Source organism: Cervus canadensis, chromosome 10 (genome assembly GCF_019320065.1).
Source record: "Cervus canadensis isolate Bull #8, Minnesota chromosome 10, ASM1932006v1, whole genome shotgun sequence".
NCBI lineage: Eukaryota > Metazoa > Chordata > Mammalia > Artiodactyla > Cervidae > Cervus > Cervus canadensis.
Window position 1 is genome coordinate 63,345,789 of NC_057395.1, and position 21,798 is coordinate 63,367,586.

Genomic DNA, 21,798 nt, shown 5'->3' on the forward strand with positions numbered 1-21,798 from the left:
GAAGTGGTAGAGAATATTCCAGAATATTCTATATAAGAATCCCTTTATAACAGTTCTTAACATGGACAATTTTGCCCACCCTTGAGGGAACTCTTTGGCCAATGGAGACATTTCTGCTTGTCACAGATGGTGGGGGGGGGGGGTACTCCTGCTAGCATCTCTTTGTAAAAGCTAAGGTTGCTGCTAAATGTCCTACAATGTACAGGACAGCCCCCCTACAGCAGAATTATCTGGCCCAAAATATCAATATTGCAGGAGTTGAGAAACTCTGTTCTGTAGCAAAGTCTGACCAGAGATCATTCATCCTCACCCTGAGCGCTTCAACTTGTTTTCATCCAATGCATAGGTGTCTCTGCTGGCCCCATGCTAGGTGTGGGGATACCATAGTGAAGAAGACAGATTATGGCCCCTGCCCCCGGGCACTATGTAGTCTAGGAGAGGAGACAAGCAATTCCACTGCAACACCATGTGATAAGAACTGTGATGAGGAAGATACTTGTTCCTTGGAAGAAAAGCTATGACCAACCTAGACAGCATATTAAAAAGCAGAGACATTACTTTGCTGACAAAGGTCCATGTAGTCAAAGCGATGGTTTTTCCATTAGTCATGTATGAAAGTGAGAGTTGGACCATAAAGAAGGCTGAGTACTGAAGAATTGATGCTTTTGAACTGTGGTGCTGGAGAAGACTCTTGAGAGTCCCTTGGACTGCAAGGAGATCCAACCAGTTAACCCGAAAGGAAATCATTCCTGAATATTCATTGGAAGGATGGATGCTGAAGCTTCAATACTTTGGCCACCTGATGCGAAGAGCTGACTGATTGGAAAAGACCCTAATGCTGGGAAAGATTGAAGGCAGGAGGAGAAGGGGATGACAGAGAATGAGATGGTTGGATGGTATCACTGACTCAATGGACATGAGCTTGAGTAAGCTCTGGGAGATGGTAAAGGACAGGGAGGCCTGGCGTGCTGCAGTCCATGGGGTTGCAAAGAGTCGGAAACGACTGAGCGACTGAACAACAAGAGGACTTCCAGTGGTCCAGTGGTTAAGAATCTGCCTGCCAATGCAGGAGACAGGTGTTTGATCCCCCATCCAGGAAGATGCCATATATCTTGGGGCAGCTAAGCCCGTGCACCATATGTACTAAGCCCGCACCCTAGAGCCTGTGCTCCACTACAAGGGAAGCCACCACAATGAGAGGCCTGCACACCACAACTAGAGAGTAGCCCCTGCTTGCTGCAACTAGAGAAAGCCCATGCACAGCAACAGAGACCCAGCACAGCCAACAAATAAATAACTGAATACAATTAAAGGGAAAAAAAAGAATTGTGATAAGAGGGATGAACACTGACCAGGGATGTAGGTGTAACTCCTGAGTTAAGGGTTCAAGAAAGGCTTCCCCAGAGAAAGAAGAGTGTGATCTAGATAGAAGGAACTATGTATGTCAGAATCTGGAAGAGTTAGAACACAGAGTGCTAGGTGGGGAGTGGTAAAAGAGGCTGCAGAGGTAGTCAGGAGCCATATCATGATGCCTCGATTTAAAAAAAAAAAACCACTTTATTAAGGTAAAATTGACATACAAAAAGTTGCACCTATTTAAAAAAAAAGTTGCACATATTTAATGCACACAACTTAATGAGTTTAGAGATAATTATACACCTGTGACACCATCACCACAATCTATGCCATCAACAAATCCATGACTTCCAGAAGTTTCCTCCTGCCCTCTTTATTTCTATCATCAGCATCAGCAGCATCGTCGTCGTCTGCTAAGAACTTAAGAGCTACCCTTTAGCAAATGTTGTAAGTGTATAATACTGTATTGTTAACTATAGGCACTATGCTGAACAGTAGGTCTCCAGGATCTAGTCACCTTGTGTAACTGACACTTTGTACCCTTTGACTTACACCTCCCATCTCCCCCTCCCGTGAAAGCTCCTGATGGGAAGCCTTCGAAGCTGCCTCGGGGTATTTGCACTTTCTGTTCCCTCTTCCTGGAATTCCTTTGCCTCCTGCAGGTCCCTTGCTCTCATGTGACTTCCACAGAGACGTTCCCTGACTACTCTGTAAAATAGCTGTCCCATACTCGCCATGTCGTTACCCTACTTTATTTTTCATAGCACTAACTGTGATGTGGTCCATCTGCAAGACTGTAGCTAGAAAGTAAAGAGAGTGTTTTTGTTTGATATTCTATCCCAGAGCCCAGCCCACATGCCTGGGACATGGAGGTCCTTAGTAAGTAGGTCCTCAGTAAAGACTTACTGAATCAACAGATAGATGGAAACAAATTTGATGTTTAGGAGGCAGAGCCAATAGTTCTTTGGTAAAAGACAATGTGGGCCAAGGAGAGGGAGGAAACCTGGATCATAAGAAGCTTCTGGTTTGATGCCATAGCCTGGCATAGGAACCTAGCCAAAGGGTATTGAGCATACTGTGATCTGAGATCAGGCATTGCTCTGTAGGAGTATGAGGTCCAGAAAGTCCTGGAAGGGGAACGGGATGCCTGACTAGTGATCTGATAGCATGAAATGCCTGGTTTCAGGTAAAACTGAGTTTGAATCCTGCCACTTATTAGCTTTGTGGCTCTGGATAATCATTTAACCTCTCTGAACCTGTTTCTTCATCTGCAGACTGGGGATCATAAATTCTACCTTGTGGGGTTGTTGCAGTCTAGAGTGCCTGGTACAGTGCCAGGTATATAATAAATGTTCTAATAATAGTAATTGTTGTCATTTTGGGGCTTCCCTGGTGGCTCAGGGGTAAAGAATCTGCCTGCCAATCTAGGAGACTCAGGTTTGATCCCTGAGTCTGACAGATCCCCTGGAGAAGGAAATGGCAACCCACTCCAGTATTCTTGCCTGGGAAATCTGATGGACAAAGGAGCCTGGTGGGCTACAGTCCATGGGGGGGTCACAAAAGAGTCAGACGCAACTTAGCAACTAAAACAACAACAATGTTATCATGGTTACTATAATTATAGTATGATTTATAATTCCATAAGATGTTATAGAAAAACCCAAATGAACTTTTTGGCCAACCCAATAGAACATCTCTATTAAAAAGTAGTTTATTTTCATGAGTCTGGATATATGTCCTGTGATCTCCTGTGCTGATCTTAGCTTGGCCCTCTGTGCCAACGAGAATAAATCTCCTTCATCCATAGCCATTTGACTTTTTAAAGACAGCCCTATCCCCTGCAGCCCTCCCTTCCAGTCTAAACATCCCTCATCTTTCTTCGTGGGCTACAGTTCCTATGAATGGCTGCCTCACTTTCCTGACCACTCTTCCTCAGTCATGCTCTGTCACTGTCTGCATCTACAGGGCTTCCGCAGTGGCTCAGCAGTAAAGAATCCACCTGCCAATGCAGGAGATACAGGAGACCCGGGTTCGATCCCTGGGTTGGGAAGATCCCCTAGAGGAGGGCATGGCAACCACTCCAGTATTCTTGCCTGGAGAATCCCATGGACAGAGGAGCCTGGTGGGCTACAGTCCATCAGGTTAAAAAGAGTTGGACACAAAAGCAACTTAGCATGTACGCACTGCATCTACCACCTCTAGAACTGGACTTGGACCTCCCATGCATGTTGAGGTCAATCCCTCGTTCCTGTTCCTTACATCGTCACCCTAGGTTATGACCTCAGCTGCCCCAACTCTTTGATCAGGATCTTTGATTGTTTGTCATTCCGGTCCATGCTTCCCATTTTAATAAGCTTCCTGCCTGTCCCTTCTTTGTAGACTTCGCCTCTGACCTTTTTGATATTACCTCTCACCCTCTGTGTTCCTGACCAAACACCGGATCTTAATCATTCCCCTGCTCCAGGCCTGTACAGTCTGGTTTGCCCAGCCAGGAGTGAGGCTCCTGAACACCCCCAGGAGACACCCTGTCTTGGCCTATCCATCTCTCTCCTCCCCCAGGGCCATCTCTGTTTGCCAAGAGCAAACGGCAGCGCACCGGTTGATCTGCTTCTGGCCGCCTCCTTTGACACTTCTAACCTCACCACCGCCTCTGCTGTCTGCCGCTCCCTTCCCACTCCAGGCCACTTTTTTTCCTCCTTGTTATTCTCCACTCTCTCCTTTGCCTGCCACTACCGCTCAACGTCTCCGCTTCCGCTTCTCAGCTTAGGCTTCGCCCGAACCAGAATCCCGCCTTCTGGCCAGCGGACCAATCACGCGGTGTTGCCTGTGATCACTGCATCTCCGGCTCAGCCCAGCTATTTTGGTCCCTGCTCGCACTCTGAGATCTTTCTCACTTTCCTGTGCGTTGACACCTCTTTCAGCACTTAAAGGGTGACAGACGTCGTCTTAGAGTTAGTTAACTGAGCTGTAAAGTTTAGAATTCTGACGTGGCTGGTGATGGATTAATGGATCCAGGCGTAAAAAGATGAAAGTTAGGTCATTCTGTTTAAAACTGAATGGGGCTTCTTTCCTTTAGCGAATTTTATCTTTTTTTAATTGGGACCATGGAGCCTGTTGCCTCATCAAGCAAAATCAAACCACAAAAGATGGAATTTCAGCAAATAGTTTTTTCAGCTCCGAATCAATACCATGGGTTGTTCTTAGTGCTTTCGTGTGTATTACTCATTAAACCTCCCTAGATGAAATCCCTTCGTGGGCACACAGACTGCACCTCCTAGACCAGCTGTTAATTCGTTCATTCATTCACTCACTCTGATTATTTATTATGTCAGGCACTGTGCTAAGTACTGTAGCAGATATAAAAATAAATATGGCAATCTCTGCTCCTTGGGAACCAATCTAGTGAGGAAAACATATCAACCAACAGGTGTGGTTGGTGTGATACACTGTGGTAGTCGTGTCTAGAGCAGCAGAGAAGTAAGCACTACAGGAGGGAATCGGGTTGCCCACTAGCTCTGCCAGGGAGAGTCCAGGAAGATTTTCCAAAGAAGGTGACATATCAGCTGGACTTTGAAGGATGAGTTTGCTACCATGCCTAAAGAGAATGGGCTCTGTTGGCAGCAGGAATAGCCTGGAAGGGTCAATGGGCAGAGAGTGTTCTGGATTAGGGATGACTGCAGTGTAGAAGACTTGCTTCAACATCAGGAACTTCTGCTCAGAGAAGTCAGAGGATTGTCTGGGTCACAGAGCAGGTGAATAGTAGAGACAGGGTTAAACAGCGGAAGTTGGAATTGTCTGGTCCCTAATGCACAGGATTTAGCCTTCCACCTTGTACACACACACACACACACACACACACACACACACACACACACACCCCAGGTCCAATATCAACACAGTTGGAATTGTCTGGTCCCTAATGCACACACACACACACACACACACACACACACACACACACACACACACACACACACACACACACACACACACCCCAGGTCCAATATCAATGACCCTGACTTAGAGCTGTCATTTGGCCAGCCCCTTCTGTTCCCATTTCTGCTCTTAGGCGTCTGCCCCTGAGCCCTGAGGATTGTCCCCAGTGAACCAGGAGGGAAGCAGAATCCAGAGAAAGCATATCCATTCCAGTGTTCATCCATGACCTAGACATTGGCCAAGGTCTGAGTACTTAGATCCTAACTCCTGACACTGCTGAGCTAGACTCTGTGATCTTCATAATGGATCCTGGTTGGCTTTGAGATGCTCCTTGCTTGAGTTCCCTAGTAGTTCAGATGGTAAATAATCTGCCTGCAATGCAGGAGACCCAGGGATTGAACCTGGGATCTCCAGAAGATCACCTGGAGAAGGGAATGGCTACCCAGTCCAGTATTCTTGCCTGGAGAATCCCATGGATAGAGGAGCCTGGTGGGCTACAGTCCATGAGGTTGCAAAGAGTCAGACACAACTGAGAGACTAACACTTTGCTTGAGTATCCAAAAAAGGAGCTGGGTAAACCTGGTTGCCCTTTACCAACTAGGAGCTCCTTTCAATCCCCCCAAATTTTAGAAAAGAGTTTATGCCAAAAATTCTCTGTTCCCTGTCTCCTACAATATCATAGTAATGAGGATAGGAGGGGAGAAAATTGTCAAATTCCATACTAGCTTGAAGGCGGGTGCTCAAAAAAATACTCTGTTGACCAGTTTGTTGGAAGCATCTGTCCAAAGTTCCCCAGCCAGGACTGCCACGGTGATCCAGAGTGGTTAAGAATCCTCCCTCCAATGCATGGGACGCAGGCTGAATCCCGGTCAGAGAAATAAGATCCCACATGTTGTGAGGCAACTAAGTCCGCGTGTGGCAAACCACAGAGACCATGTCTCCAAGGGAGATCTTGCGGGTCGCAACTAAGACCCAACACAGCCAAAAATAAATAAATATTTTAAAAATAAACCTTCCCCTTAGTGTTGTTTTTAATAGTTCTCTAGCTATTTCCCAGATACTGTAATTCATCCTAATTGGATTTTAAGAGAATTAACTAATGGAGTCCACAAATAAGGAGGAAATGGATTTTAGACTGGTACCACACCTCTTTTGGGAAGGGTTTGAGGCAGTTTACAGAGTGAAACAATCTTTTGAAGTAAGATTTTTAAGGATGAAACACAACTTAGTGGTCAGAAAAATGAAAAACGTAACAGCAACTTGCAAGCATCACCATGTTCAACACTTACACGATAAATTTGACCAAAAGATTCCCAGCAGAAACACCAAAAAGGAAAACCACTGAGTTACCCAATATGCATTTTCTGAAACCAGAAAGCATACAGAATCTCCTGTAGAGACACCATTTTCCTCAAGTTAAGCTTGATGGAGAGTGATTGTGTTTGGTCTCAGTAAAGCTGAGTGACAGGGCGAAGAGAGCCGTTCCAGTCAGCTGTCATCTCTCTGCACACGGTGAGGGAGGTGGTCAGCCCCACAGCTCGCCGAGAGCAAGTGGACTTGATTGTGACTGTCACACTGCCCTCCATAGCACCCGCAAGGTGGCTCTCGGTCCAGGGGGAGGGCGGGGTAACCAGATTTCAGAATGCAGAGAAGGAGTCAAAGACTGTGTTTTCCACCTTGATTTTACAAAAGGTAACAGAGACACCATCCAAGGGGATAATAAACGAGTCACTTTTGAGTGATTATGTCAGGTACATTCGATCCTTTCGTCTTAACGCCATTCTTGTAGAGGAGGGTCATTGTTTACATTTTACAGATGAGGAAAAGTGTTTGTTGCTCAGTCGTGTCCAATTCTTTGCGACCCCATGGACTGTAGCCCGCCAGGCTCCTCCAGGAATTTTCCAGGAAAGAAGACTGGAGTGGGTAGCCATGCCCTTCTCCAGGGGATCTTTCTGACGCAGGGATCGAACCCAGGTCTCCTGCATTGCAGGCAGATTCTTTACCATCTAAGTCATCAGGGAAGCCCACAAATAAGGAAACTGATACTCAATTTGCCCAAAGTCACATAGCTGGCAAGTGATGAACTGGGATTCAACCTCAAAACTTTCCCATGATAGCGCCCTGTTTATTCAATCCAACAATTCTTCAAGGAAGTTTCTGTAAAGTACATAATGTGGCATTCTGGCTGGAAGGGGTGAGTAATATAGTACAGGGATTTAATACTTTGATGACATAACTGACCTGGGAATAGAAGTTGGAGCTTGATGAATGGACAGGTAACTTGTCAGTTGCCCTGTCATGTCCATTTCCAGATGTTTTGAGCTTTTTGGCTAATCCAAGACCACGGTCAAGTCACAAGTGATTCTCTGTGATTTGTCCACTGTGTGAACAGATAATTAATAGTGTATCATCTCTCTCCACTTCCTCCATTACAATCCTCTCCACTCATCACCATACTCCTCTTCCCCAAGTTCCTACCATTTTAAATACTGCTCAGAATGTGCCATGCTCTCCAGCACCTCCAGGTAATTGCACATACTGCATCCTTCAAGACCTAGCTCAGGACTGCCCTGGTGGTCCAGTGGTTAAGAATTCACCTGTCAATGTAGGGAACATAGGTTCAATCCCTGGTCCGGGAAGATTCCACATGCCTTGGAGTGACTAAGTTCATGTGTCACAACTACTGAAGCCCACGTGCTCTAGAGCCCATGCTCTGCAACAAGAGAAGCCACTGCAGTAAGCCCTCACACCACAACTAGAGAGTAGCCCCCACTCGCTGCAACCAGAGAAAGCCCATGCACAGCAACAAAGTCCCAGCACAGCCAAAAAATAATTAATTTTAAAAAGATTGAGATAGCACCACCACCTGGAAGCCTCCCCTGAGTTCCCCCTTGCTCCCCATCCCCACCCCTCCATGTGGATAACATGTCCCCTATTTTGTTCTTCCATGGAACTCTCTACACGTCTGATTTTTAGTGCTGTATTTTCATGATGGGTTTATTTGTTGGTCGGTGAGCTCCTTATTCATCTTGGCATTCCCAGAGCCACGCACAGTGCCTACTAGGTAGTCTGTGCCCAATAATGTTCATTGAATGGACACAATGATCAGCTACTGTGTCAGGGGCTCCCTGGGCACTGGATATAGAGAGATGAGTAAAACATGGACCCTTCCCCGGAGGAGTTCAGAGTCTGATGAATACAGTAATGATTGGAACCCAATATTACAAGAACTATACTGTCTATGACAGGGGATTTAGGGAACACAGAAGAGGAGGAAAGTACCAGGCTAGGGAGGGAGGTAAGTCTTTCAGAGGGAGTAATTTATAGGCTTAACCTTAAAATAATGAAAGATTTTTGCCAAACTAAGAAGTATGCCAGGCATACAAGGGGAAAACATACAAAGGCATGACAGAGATTCAGCGTTGGGGGAAGCACAAGAAGTATTGAAATCCTGTGCCAAAATTTAGAATGAAAAACAGGTTGTAGATTTCTAATGAAAGAGTAAGGTTGTCACTCTCTTGGGGATGTTTTAAGACTTTATTATTCTGACTATTTTGTTCTTAATCAGTCAGATAGATTTCATCACAAGGCAGTGAAGATGTGACAGCCTCCTTGGTGAAATAAATAATAACTCATTTATAGTTTCTGGTCTGCCTCCTTCCCAAAATGGTTTGACTTGACTTGTCATAACAGACACAGCCACAATAAGATGTTCATATAGAAACAAAGAAACAAAATTATGAGGACTTCGCTGGTGGTCCAGTGGCTAAGACTCAGTGCTCCCAATGCAGGGGGGAGTGCAGGGGGCCCAGGTTCAATTACTGATGGAAGAATAGATCCCACATGTTGCAACTTAGAGTTCGCATGCTGCAACTAAAAAAAAAAAAAAGATTCCATATGCCACAATGAAGAGGGAGGATCCCGCATGCTACAACTAAGAACTGGTGCAGCCAAATAAATAAATAATATTTTTAAAAAGGAAACAAAACTGTAGATGGGAAGAGCATTAATACAGCTTCCTAAGGTCTTTTTTCTTCATTTGCTCACTCGGTGTTCAAGATAATCTTCTGAGGATGGCTGGCAGTTTCCATGTGACTTAGAGACCAGCGTGTACATGCACTCTCTACAGGACATGCTTGTGGGTTCCATAGATACATGGATGTTTTCTTCATTTCCAGTTAATGCCACAGATATTTCCCGGTCCTCTGATTTCTAGCTGGTCAATGAAAATACTCATCTTTACTTTTCTGACCTTCAGATTCATTGTCTGAACTTCTTCATCCAAGCTACTTTCAGATTCTCTTGCCCTTTTAAAGTTTATCTCCTTTTTTTTTTTTAATGACTCCATGCATAACATTTAGATAAGCACAGAAAAAAAAAGTCCCCCATGATATTATAACAAAGGCTAATCACATTCATTCCTTTTTTATTAAAAAAATTTTTTGACATTATTTCAGACTTTCAAAAAAGTTTTCAAGAATGGGACAAAGAATTCCTAAACACCTTTCACCCAGATTCCCCATCTCTTAACATTCTACCACATTTTTTTTCCTCTCTCTCCTCTCTCTCTTTCTCTAATTTTTTCCCTGAATCTGTTAAAGAAAATGTTGCAGACTTCATGCATTGCATCCTTATGTAAGCTGAAACACTTCAGTGTATATTTCCTAAAAGCAAAGAATTCTCTTACGTAGCTATATTATTATTTTTTATGTGTGCCCTTCTAGACTTTTTTCTATGCTCATATTTATGTAGTTATATTTAAATTAAATAATACACTGTTTTATTTTGTTTCTATTTATTAATAATAGCTTGCTTCTTTGGAGGGATTAGCAATGAAGACTGTAGATAATCTCATTATCTACAGATAATCTATTATCTACAGATAATTCTACAAAAGGCTCCTACAGCAAGCAGACTCTGTCTCTAGATACAGTGAGTGTCTGGGGGGCACAGTGTTTCATCAAGTCCCTCTGCTTCAGAGAATGGACTGTTCTGGTCCTCTTGCGTGTCTAGGCATATGTCAGTGGAAACCACTGAGCACGTGGTAAAGAGATGGGGTGCTGGAAAGGCTAGGATGCATTTTAATCTTTATTCCATAGCCAACAGAAATTCAACGGAAGCTTGATAGCAGAAGAGTAAGCCAACAAGAGCCGTGTTTTCTGGAGGTTCATTTGACAGCATCTGCAGGAGGGAGTGGAGGAGACAGAAATCAGAACATGTGTCCTTAGTCCCTTGGGTAAAACGGTCCCTAGTTTCAAGGGCAAATGAGACTTCCCCGCGTGATGCGTTCTTTTCTCTTTGCATGTTTTTCAGAACTGGTTAAAGTCCTATGGCTATCTGCTGCCCTCTGACTCACGGTCATCTGCGTTGCACTCAGGGAAGGCCTTACAGTCAGCAGTCGCCACGATGCAGCAGTTTTACGGGATCCCCGTCACCGGTGTGTTGGATCAGACAACAATCGAGTAAGATTTGCACAGGACATTGTGCCTTTGAACTTTCCAGAGTTACGTTTGGGTTCACATTTGTCATGGCCTCATCTGTATACCCCGCCCATCCTACCTTCCTATCTTCCAGTCCTGAGTGTCAGCCGGGAGGGAGTACCCCAAGGGGCCTTCTCTTAGCTGGGGATGTGTTCTGCCGTGAACTTGCTGTGTGACCTTGGACAAGACTCTTGACTCTTCTGGGCCTCAGTTTCCTTATCAACACAATAAGGGGTTTGGTTATAGGTGGCCTTAAGTCTCTTCTGATTCTAATAAGTTGTGGGTCTGTGAGTCACCCTTCTGGTATCCCTGAGATGTATGCATCTCACTAAATACAGGAAATTCTAGAATAATGATGGCAAGTCTTGTTCCACTTTCCCCATTTTATTAAACATTTGCTGAATGTCTGCATGTGCTGGGCAGTGGGCTTGGTCCTTTGATCCCTGCACTCCAGAGGCTCCCCATTTAGTGAAAAACACCATCAGCTAGCTCTGCTGGTCTAAAACTCAGAAGGAAACACTGAACCTCAGGGAGATACTTAGGAGGTAAGGACAAGTAGGCCAAACCACACGGATGGTTTTATACTCAGGGAGAAGATAAAGAGGAGGGAGAGAAGAGTGATGAGGGTGGAACCCCCAGGAAAAGAAGCCAGCTGAGAAGTGGAGGAAGCCTGGCAGGGAGGCTACGGCCATTGCGGGGGGCAGAGGGGATGGTCAGCAGGGTCAGCCTTCCGTGGAGGTCAAACAGGAGGCTGAAAGGTGTCTGCTGAGTTTGGTAACAAAGAGGGCGTTGAAACCTCCATGGAATGATGGCAGCAAAGTCAGATTGCGATAGGGAGAAGAGGAGGCGAGGAGCGGCGATGGCAAACATAGGGGCAACTTTCAAGAAGCTGAGCAGTGGGAGTTTCCTGATGGTCCAGTGGTTAGGACTCCAGGCTTTCACTGCCGTGGCCTGGGTTCAATCCCTGGTCGGGAAACTGAGATCCCATAAGCCTGCCCACCCCCTCAAAAAAAGTGCTGAACGGTGAAGGAAAGGAGGAATAGATGGTGGCTAGAGAGGGATGAATTTTTATTTAAGATGAGGGAGGGTTGAGTTTTTTTGACTCTACGGAATAGCCATGAAAGTTATTAAAGCTATTTAAATGAAAAGCCATTACTGACATGTTTACACTGCTGTGTTTAAAATGGATAACTAACGAGGACCTACTGTATAGCAGAGGGAAATCTGCTCAGTGTAAATGTGGCAGCCTGGATGGGAGGGGAGTTTGTGGGGGAGAATGGATACGTGTACATGTATTGCTGAGTCCCTTTGCTATTCACCTGAAACTATCACAACATTGCTAATCGGCTGTACCCCAATACAAAATAAAAAGATTTAAAAAAAAAAAAAAGACATAAAAAGGAAAAGAAAAGCCATTACTGCCAGGAAGGCATGGCCAAGAGCTTGGAAAGAGCTTCCTGGCGATGGGGGAGGGGGAAGGGCGGTGGGGGGTACCGGAACTCAGGTGGAAGGAGAGAGCAGGGCTTGGGGAGAATGCAGGCAAGTAGGCGGCTGGCAGAGAACAGGAAATCCAGCCAGTGGTGGATCCAGGATCAATCCACCCCTTGGGTGAGTCACTCCTTGAGGTAATCATCTCTCTAGGTCTCAGCTTGCTCATTTACTGAAGGGGTTGGGGGAGGGAGGGTAAGGGATGGAGGGGAAATGTTGGATTTTGACTCTCAGATTCTAGATTCCATTATTCTAAGCCTCAAGCTTTCAAATAAAATTTGGTGAGTCTGGGGTTTTATGATCCCATAGTCCCATACGAACATTTCCTGTGCCTCAGATCCTCTGATTGTGAGGTTGTGAACCCCTGAGACAATACACTTGACGGCTCCTGCGATGCTGTGAGTAAGTGGACGCCGTGGGCCTGCGGCCTGGGGAGCCCGGCCGCCTTTCCAAGCCGAGGTTATTTTGAGGGCTTTGCGCAGGCCTCATGGCATCGCCTCCTGCCGCGGCAGCGCTGGTGGCTCTGCTGAGGTGCCACCTGGCCCTGGGTTTCACTCCGTTCCAGAAGCCCCAGGCCCGCTGGACTGGGTTCAGGGAGTGGCAGGTGGCAGCAAGAGGAGGAGGCGGAGGGAGGGGGCTGGCATTTCCCACTTGCCGCTCTGCGCCCCCTCTTTGTAGGAAGGAGAGCGGGGTTGGGGGTGCTGTTTTGGAGGCACGGGGAGGGAGAAGGTGCTCACACTTAATCCCAGACCTGAGTGGGGAGCATGTTTGCAGGGAGAACTTGGAGACCTTCGTTTTGGCTCCAGCTCTGTGACCTCGGGTGTCGCTGCCTCTCTCTGAGCTGGTCTCCTCCCTGCCCCACCCCGGGGCCCTTCCAGGTCTAGCTCCACCTTGGCTGTAGCAAAGGTGCCTCCTGGGTCTCTTCCCAGGGACTGTCAGTGAAAGGAAGCTAGATCAGCCCCTCAAAGGATTATTTTTGAGTGTCTGCCTTGGGAAATGTCACACCTTATTCACTCCTTCATTCATTCAACAAACATAGCTCCTCTAACCCAACCAAGTGCTAAGCAGAGTGAAAAAGAAAAGAAAAACCCCAACTTTTGTTTGTTCAGGTACATTAGTTGATATTTCATTTATTCATTCAACAGAATCCCAGTCCTGCCTCACCCTTTGTTGTATTTTGCAAGTTACTGATTTTATCTGTGTATCTTTTCCCTTGTCTAAAATCGGGGTCAGTCATTTCTGATCACTTCACAGAGTTGCTTTGAGAATCAAATTTGTTTTTTTATTTGATTTTAATATTTATTTATTTGGTTGTGAGGGTCTTGGTTGCAGCACAAAGGATCTTTAGTTGGGGTATGGGGAAATTCTTAGTTACAGCATATGGGATCTAGTTCCCTGAGCAGGGAACAAAACCAGGCCACCTGCATTGGGAGCCCAGAGTCTTAGCCACTGGACCACCAGGGAGTCCCTCAAATTAATTTTTTTTAAAAAGAGAATGAACACTGAAAATTATACGCATTTATATCAATGCCTGTTACTGTCACTATTTAGTCTTTTAGTATTGATTTCTGAGTGTGGACGTTCTAGGTGAGATAGATACAAAATGAGTGGGACCTGGTTAAGTCCCTCAACGGGCTTTTAATATTTGGTTAAAATAGTCTCTGTCTCCTTTCCTCTCTATTGCCAAAGGCAACTGCTTTCAACCACTGGAAATGAGGTCAGACTGTTTTCCCCTGCAGCGATCTCAACCTCTAGTTCAGTGAGCTGGTCATTAGGGTGGCAAAGGGACATGAGATGCAACGGTGACCCTTCCAATCAGCCATGATCTTTTAAATCTCCTTCCCCGGGCCCCTAGTTCACATCTCCAAAGAAGTCCCAGGCTCACTGTCCCCTAATGCAACTTTACTGATAACAAACAGTCATCAAGATTTACTTAGCTCCTAGCACAAGGCTAGCTTCTAAAGCCAGGATGATGAATACAACTCATTCCTGTCCTCAGAAAATTTACTATTTATTCAAGGCAATAAACTAATAGATTTCAAATCACAGTACAACGTAGTTAAGTGCTGTGGATAACTACACTCTAAGCCCTACAGTTGTTCAGCCACTTTTTGAACATCTGGAGTGATATAAAATTTACTGTTTTCCAAGCTGTGCCTTTCTGCCATGGGCTAGTTCTCATTCATTCATTAAACCATCACCCTTGAACACCTCCTAAGTCAGGCATTGTGATGACAGTGGGAATACAGGCAAGGTTCCCGCCCTCACGGACCTTAGAATCAGGTAAGAAAGACAAAGGATAAACAACAAGCTAATATAAGATGTCATTTCAGGCAGTGATAAAGGCCATGAAGAAAAATTAAGCAGGATAAACAGAGGTAGGATAGTGGGGGGAAGCTATTATTTTAGATAAGGTGGCAGGGAAACCCTCTTGGAAGGGGTGACGTTTGAGCGGTGACCTTCATAAAGTAAGGGAACAAACCGTGTGATGAAGAGCATGGCAAGCAGAGGACACAGCAAATGCAAACACCCGGAACTGGAATGACCTTAGGATGTCCCAGGCACAGCAGGGAGGCCACTGGAGCTGGAACAGAGTGGATGCGAGGAAGGGGATACAGGTGCCTGGTAGACGGGGTGGTCACAGATCATGTGGGGGCCGTGAGCCAAGACGAGGAGTTTATTTTGATTGTTTGTTTTAAAATATGTAATTACTTGACTGTTCTGAGTCTTAGTTGCGGCACTCGGGATCTTTAATCTCCATGGCGGCATGCAGGATCTTTACTTGCTACATGTGAACTCTTGTAGTATGTGGGATCTAGTTCCCAGACCAGGGACCAAACCTGGGAGCGTGGAGTCTTAGCCACTGGACCACCTGGGAAGTCCCAAGGTGAGGAATTTGGATTTTATTCCAGGTGATTGGGAGTTTTAAAGCAAAGAGTGATGTGATCTGATTTCACATACAGAGCATGTCCACAGGCACTCCCTCCTTGAAGGCTCCGCACAAGCTAAGACCAGGGAGAACTGTAATTCTTGCATTGCCAATGAGGAGACTGAGGCTCACATCGATTCAGTCACTGGCCTGGACTCATGCGATTAGTGGCAGAGTTGGAACTAGCAAGCCCGTGTCTTCTGACTCCGAGTCCATCACGCAGCAGTGCTTCTTCATATTCAGTTGGGAATGAATGAACAGATGACCAGTTGATGGTGTTCCTGTTGGGGACCCCATCAGAGCCAAGGGCCCAGAGTTTAGGTTGAATGTGCACGTTGCCATCCAGCTTGGGACCAGGGATGCTGCAGTGCCTTCCTGGAGTGTCCAGTGACCACAGTGTCTATGTGGGTGTGTCCTCTCTCTGCCCAGGTGGATGAAGAAACCCCGGTGTGGTGTCCCAGATCACCCTCACTTGAGCCGAAGGCGGAGACACAAGCGCTATGCCCTGACGGGACAGAAATGGAGGCAGAAACACATCACCTACAGGTGCCTCAACGCCCTCTCCTCCTCCCTGGCTTTGGCTCCACCCTCAGTCTTTTCCTGGCCTGAGTTTCTGAAGTTCACACTGTAGGTGGGTCTGTGATCACGGCCTGGCTCTAAGAGCCTGTGACTTTGTCCTTCTTATAACAGCCAGTGATTGCTGGGTCTCCAACTTCAGGTTTGTTTGGTCCTTTAGGGGCTCATGAATTATGTTCTGTTTAGATTCCTCGCATTTTTAGTTACGGAAAGTGGGGTATGACTTGTCTGATAACTTTCACCTGGGCTAAAGAACCATGGCTGAACTCGTCCTCCCTACCACCGCTTGCCAAACCCCACTCCCTCTCATCTGGATCGCTTCCCCACTTAGCCTGATTGATGGACTTCAGCCGAGATTCCCAGCACAGAGTCCCAGTTGTTTCTTAAGGACTCTGTAAAGATCTGGGAGATGAACTGCAACAGTGTTACCCCTTGACTGTCTGGGGAAACCAGGGCAAAGCAGGAACAGGCTCCAATTCAGACCAGTGACCACAGTCAGAGATGCTGGAACCCATCACAGGAGACACAGACATCTGGATTCAGATGGGGTGGGGCCAGGGCCAGGCATAGTACAGGCTCGGCTGGGCCCTGGTTGGCACCTCTCAAGTCTCTGATTCCATCTCAGGTGGATCCCCTAGGTTCAGGAGTAGGATCTAAGACAGAGTTGAGCTAAGTGTTCTCCTGGGGCTTCTCTAGTGGCTCAGATAGTAAAGAATCTGCCTGCACTGCAGGAGACCCAGGTTCGATCCCTGGGTTAGGAGGACCCCCTGGGGAAGGGAATGGCTACCCACTTCAGTATCCTTTCCTGGAGAATTCCATGGACAGAGGAGCCTGGTGGGCTGCAGTCCATAGCGTCGCAGAGTCAGACATGACTGAGTGACTAACGCTGACTTACTAAGGGCTCTCCTGCTCACAAGCTGTAGAGGCCAGAACAGAATCTTTTCAGAAATCTGACAAGAAGGAGGAAACTTAAGAAGAATCTGGGTTAGAAACCTAGATGGACTCTTAAGAGTCTCCAGAAGAGGTAGAGTAGATGAAGAGAAAGAACTGGCTCTTAACTGAACTCTGACCTTAACTTCTATCCTGCAGCCTTTCTGGGCTTCGGTTTCCTTATCTGTAGAATGAGTGAATAGTCCTTGCCCCAGGTGTTCATGGGACAGAGCAGCCAGAAGTGGTGATGCTCCATCATGGAGACCCATGCAATATGGATACAGTAACCTTACATAGCTGAACCTATAACTGATTCAATCAGACGCTACTCTATACTAGCTTCTAGGTAGACAAATAGTAGTAGTTGGTGCCAAAGACTTAAAAAAAATTTTAATTTCAGTATAATTGCTTTACAATGCTGTGTTAGTTTCTGATGTACAACAACGTGAATCAGCTCTATGTATACATATCTGGGCTTCCCAGGTGGCTCACTGGGTAAAAAATCACCTGCGATGCAGGAGATAGAGACAGAAACAGTTTCAGTCCCTGGGTTGGGAAGATCCCCTGGAAGAAGGCATGGCAACCCACTCCAGTATTCTTGCTTGGAGAATCCCATGGACAGAGGAGCCTGGCAGGCTACAGACCATAGGGTCACAAAGAGTCGGATACAGCTGAAACAACGGAGCATGCACACACACATATATCCCCCCCTCTTGAGCCTCCCCCATCACACCCCTCTAGGTCTACACAGAGCGCCGAACTGAGCTGCCTGTGCTGTGTAGCGGCTTCCCACTAGCTGTGGTAGTGTATGTACATCGATGCTATTCCCTCTCCTTCCCCCACCCCCTTTCAAAGAAAGGGATGTTCCACTAAACCCTCTACAGTGTAAGAGTTTTTATAACTTTCATAAATGTACATATTTTATGTATGGAGAGAAAAACTTAAAAATTAGGAAATGCCATGCACCAACTTGATTTTCTTCTACAAATTCAACATAACCTTTTTCAGAGATCAAATACAAAAGCACCGAGTAAAAGGCAGGCTGAGGACCCAGAGCCTTATCTACCCCGCCTCTTCCTCAATCCCTGGGCTACCTCAGCAGAATTCTAGGCCCACATAGCTTCTCGTGTTCCTTTTAGCTCTGCTAGTCTCTAATTCCCTGTCTGTTCCTCCCTGTGGTTTCTCCCCTCTCTCACCAGCATTCACAACTACACCCCAAAGGTGGGTGAGCTAGACACTCGGAAAGCTATTCGCCAGGCTTTCGATGTGTGGCAGAAGGTGACCCCGCTGACCTTTGAAGAGGTGCCATACCACGAGATCAAAAGTGACCGGAAGGAGGCAGACATCATGATCTTCTTTGCCTCTGGTTTCCATGGCGACAGCTCCCCATTTGATGGAGAAGGGGGATTCCTGGCTCATGCCTACTTCCCTGGCCCAGGGATTGGTGGAGACACTCACTTTGACTCAGACGAGCCGTGGACGTTAGGAAATGCCAACCATGATGGTAAGGCCATGAGGGGACAGGGGATTGCTTGGCTGTCAGGAAATGAAGCCCTAAGGAGGAGCTTGGAGGATCCCATTGTTGAGTTTCCTGGTTTCCAGAGTTTCTTGTCAAACATCTGAGAACCTAAGAGAGTGGGAACTGTGGTCAACACTTGATCCATCGGAGCAGGGAGATGAGTCAGATCACTTGGTTCATGGTCTAATTGAATGGAGTCAGGAGGAAGTTTAGGCCATGACTAAGAAGATAAAGTAATGGATCAGAGGCTAGACGAAAAGGTTAAATGGGGATTAAAGCTGAAAGTGGTAGGCTCTGGCCTGACTGATGAAGGCTTCAAAGGCCACGCTGTGGGAAGACATGACTGAGTCACCCTTACGTCGACCTCACAGGTGAATAACAGGCCCTGTAATTACTCTAGCATCTTCTGTGTAGGAGTAATAACAAGACTCCTCAGGTTGCAAGAGTTCCTCATCAGTATTTACTTGTAAGTCACTTGCTTAGTAAGTAGGCAAGTGTACATCATTATGCCCATTTTAAAGATGAGTTTGAGGCTCATATAGCATAGCTAGTAGGCAGCATTGCAGGGGCTCAACTAAAGCTTAACCACCTGGCCATGTGACCTGTAGTGAATCGTTCACACTTAGTCTCCTCATTTATCAAATGAGAGGCTGGATTAGGTGACCTCTTCTGACTCTAATAGAACATGACTCATGTATTTGAACATTTAAAAAAGACACTGCCAAGGAGACTTCCCTGGCAGTCCAGTGGTTAACAAGGGGCACAGGTTCGATCCCTGGTTGGGGAACTAGGATCCCACATGCTACATGGCGTGGCCAATTAAACAAATAAATAAAAAATTTTTAATGTAAATAATAAAAATATAAAAAAGACATAGTCTCTGCCCTCTGGAAGTCCAGAGTCAAGTGGGGAAGACAGATGTGTACAGAAGTCACCCTGTCACAAGGCAGACTATATTGAAGGATGTAGTAGAAGTACCAAGAAAATCAGTAGGAATCTAGAGGTAAGAGGGACAGAGGATTCAATTTGATCCTATTTTAGATTATAATAGGTTAGAATCAGGATGTTAATATTCTAAGGTCTATATCAAGTATTTTCCACATACTATATAATATGTATGTGTTATTATTATCCCCATTTTACAGATAGGTAAACTGAGGTGTAGAGAAACAGTAAGTAACCTACTAAGGTCCCTACTAAGGGCCCACAGTTGGTGAATGGGGAAATAAGGCTTCAAACCAGGTATGTCGACTCCAGAGAACATACTCTTAGCCACCATGCTGTTTCTGTGGCTCTCCCACTGTAGGGCACACCAGAATCACCTAGAAACTTTTTTTATGAATTCCAATTCCAGGCTGCAGGCCCCTGACCTCTTGCTATTCTGATTCTCTGATTCTGGGGTCAGGAATTTGCATGTGAGAATTTGCACTTGGTCTCATAAATTCCCCAAGGATTCTGAGGTAGGTGTTCAAGAAACACCATCTTAATCTGCAGTTTCCCTAACTTGCCTGATCATAAGAATCGACCAGGGTTCTTATTATAAATGTGGATTCCCAGGCCCTTTCCCTGGAGATTCCGATTCTTAAATTTGGGAATCCTTAGTGATTTCTTTGTCCTTGGTGATGCTTCAGGCTGAGAGCAGCCTTTAAACGCCCATTTCCTCAGAGGCTGTGTCTACTACAGACCACCTCCTTGAAAGCTTTTCACATCGTTTCATAGATCAGGGACCAGGACTCTTGGCCTGCCTGAGGGTGATCCAGGGGATGGCCTGGCCAACGCTATGAAGCTGCTCATTCCTCCCTGTCCCCTCCCTCTTGTTTGGTCCTCCTTCCCATCCAGCTCCATTTCCTCTGCCCAGGCATTCCTTCCCTTGTGTTCTCAATGTGTTTCCCGGCTTTCTAAACACCTATTCTTTATCTCGTTCTTATTCTTGGATCAGTGTCAACCAGTTAGCAGTCTGTGCTCACTGATAAAATGTGCAGAGAGGAGAACTAACATTTTTGAGCCCCCGTTATGTGCCAGGCACTGCTAGCTGATAACAGTCAGAGCCCTGAGAGAGATAAATGAATGATTAAAGACATTCTTCCTCTGCCCTGCCCTTCCCAGCTCTGGGTTTACACTTCTACAATGCTTCTTGCTGGTGGAGACCTTGGGCCAGTCTCCAAATCCAGAGAACTTCTGGGGATGCGTGTGGGGAGGAGTGGATGGGCCCCATCCTGACACCCTCTTGTCGGTCCCACCCCCTCATGACCAACGATCAACAATTCGGATAGAAATTCCAAGACAGCTCATGTCTTCTTTGGATGGGAATCAGGACTTTGCTCTGGAAAACCAGGCATGAATTATCCAGAGGCAGTTCATAACCCGGGTAATAGACTGCTGGAAACCAGAATACAGCCATTGCCTAAGGACAGCCTTTGGAAGGAGACGAAAGGAAGCAAGATTGATTGAGCACCTGTGTGTTATCTCCTTTAATTTCTGCATAAACTCAGTGAGGGCACTGAATGCAGCTTCCTGGGAATTTTTTGTTTGGTGGCTTTCTTCTCTATTCTAAATTTCCATTAGGAAAACTTTCAAGCTCACAAAGTAGAAAGAATGACAATATGAGCCCCCAGGCACCAATCAGCCTAATCCAGCAATTATCAACATTACATCAGTACTGATTCATCTTCCTTCCCCCTACCTTGATTTTTTAAAATATATATTTTAAAGAAAATTTTAAATACAATGTCATCTTATCTGTAAATACGCTAGTACTGGACTGGCCAAAAATTTCATTTGGGTTTTTCTGTAAGATGTTATGGAAAAACCCATTTGAACTTTTTAGTCAACCCAATACATACCTCTAACAGACTTTTTTTTTTTCTTGTTGCTAAAAGACATTTCTTTCTACAGTAGGTCCTTGTTGATTACCTGTTTTAAATATAACACCATGTACATGTCAATCCCAAACTTCTGGTCTATCCCTCCCTCCCACCCTACCCCACTGGCAACCATAAGTTCATTCTCTAAGTTCTAAAAGTTAAAAAAAAAAGAAGTGAAAGTACTAATCACTCCATTGTGTCCAACTCTGTGACCCCACGGACTGTAACCCGCCAGGCTCCTCCGTCCATGGGATTTCCCAGGCAAGAATACTGGAGTGGGTTGCCGTTCCCTTCTCCAGGGGATCTTCCCGACCCAGGGATAGAAACTGGGTCTCCTGCATTGCAGGTGGATTCTTTACCATCTGAGCCACCAGGGGACCCCCTGAATTCTAACAGATTATTTTTAACATGACCACAAAATTATGATCAAACCCAACAACATTAATAATAATTTCTTAAAATCCAAATACCCAAAAATAAAATTAAAAAAAAATCCAATACCCAATCTGTTCATTTTCCCAAATCACCTAAAAATGGCTTTTACAATTGTTTACTTGCATCAGGATCCAAACAGCATCCACACATCATTCATGGTTGACACATCTCTTAAGGCCCTTTCCATTTACAAGTCACCTCGCTTTTCTCATCCCTGTATCTGTTGAAGAAACTGGGTCACTTGTCCTGAATATAGGCATTAGGCTCAACTAGATTCAGGTTCAC

The 21,798-nt window shown here is 45.7% G+C and overlaps 1 protein-coding gene across 1 annotated transcript in view; it reads left to right on the forward strand.

Moving 5' to 3' along the window:
• Nucleotides 1–21,798, forward strand: part of MMP24 (matrix metallopeptidase 24) — a 53,294-nt gene that overhangs the window by 12,881 nt on the left and 18,615 nt on the right. The window contains exons 2-4 of the mRNA XM_043479411.1: nucleotides 10,606–10,754; nucleotides 15,619–15,735; nucleotides 17,895–18,199. Coding sequence (XP_043335346.1) covers nucleotides 10,606–10,754; nucleotides 15,619–15,735; nucleotides 17,895–18,199 — 571 coding nt within the window. The remainder of the gene's footprint in view (nucleotides 1–10,605; nucleotides 10,755–15,618; nucleotides 15,736–17,894; nucleotides 18,200–21,798) is intronic.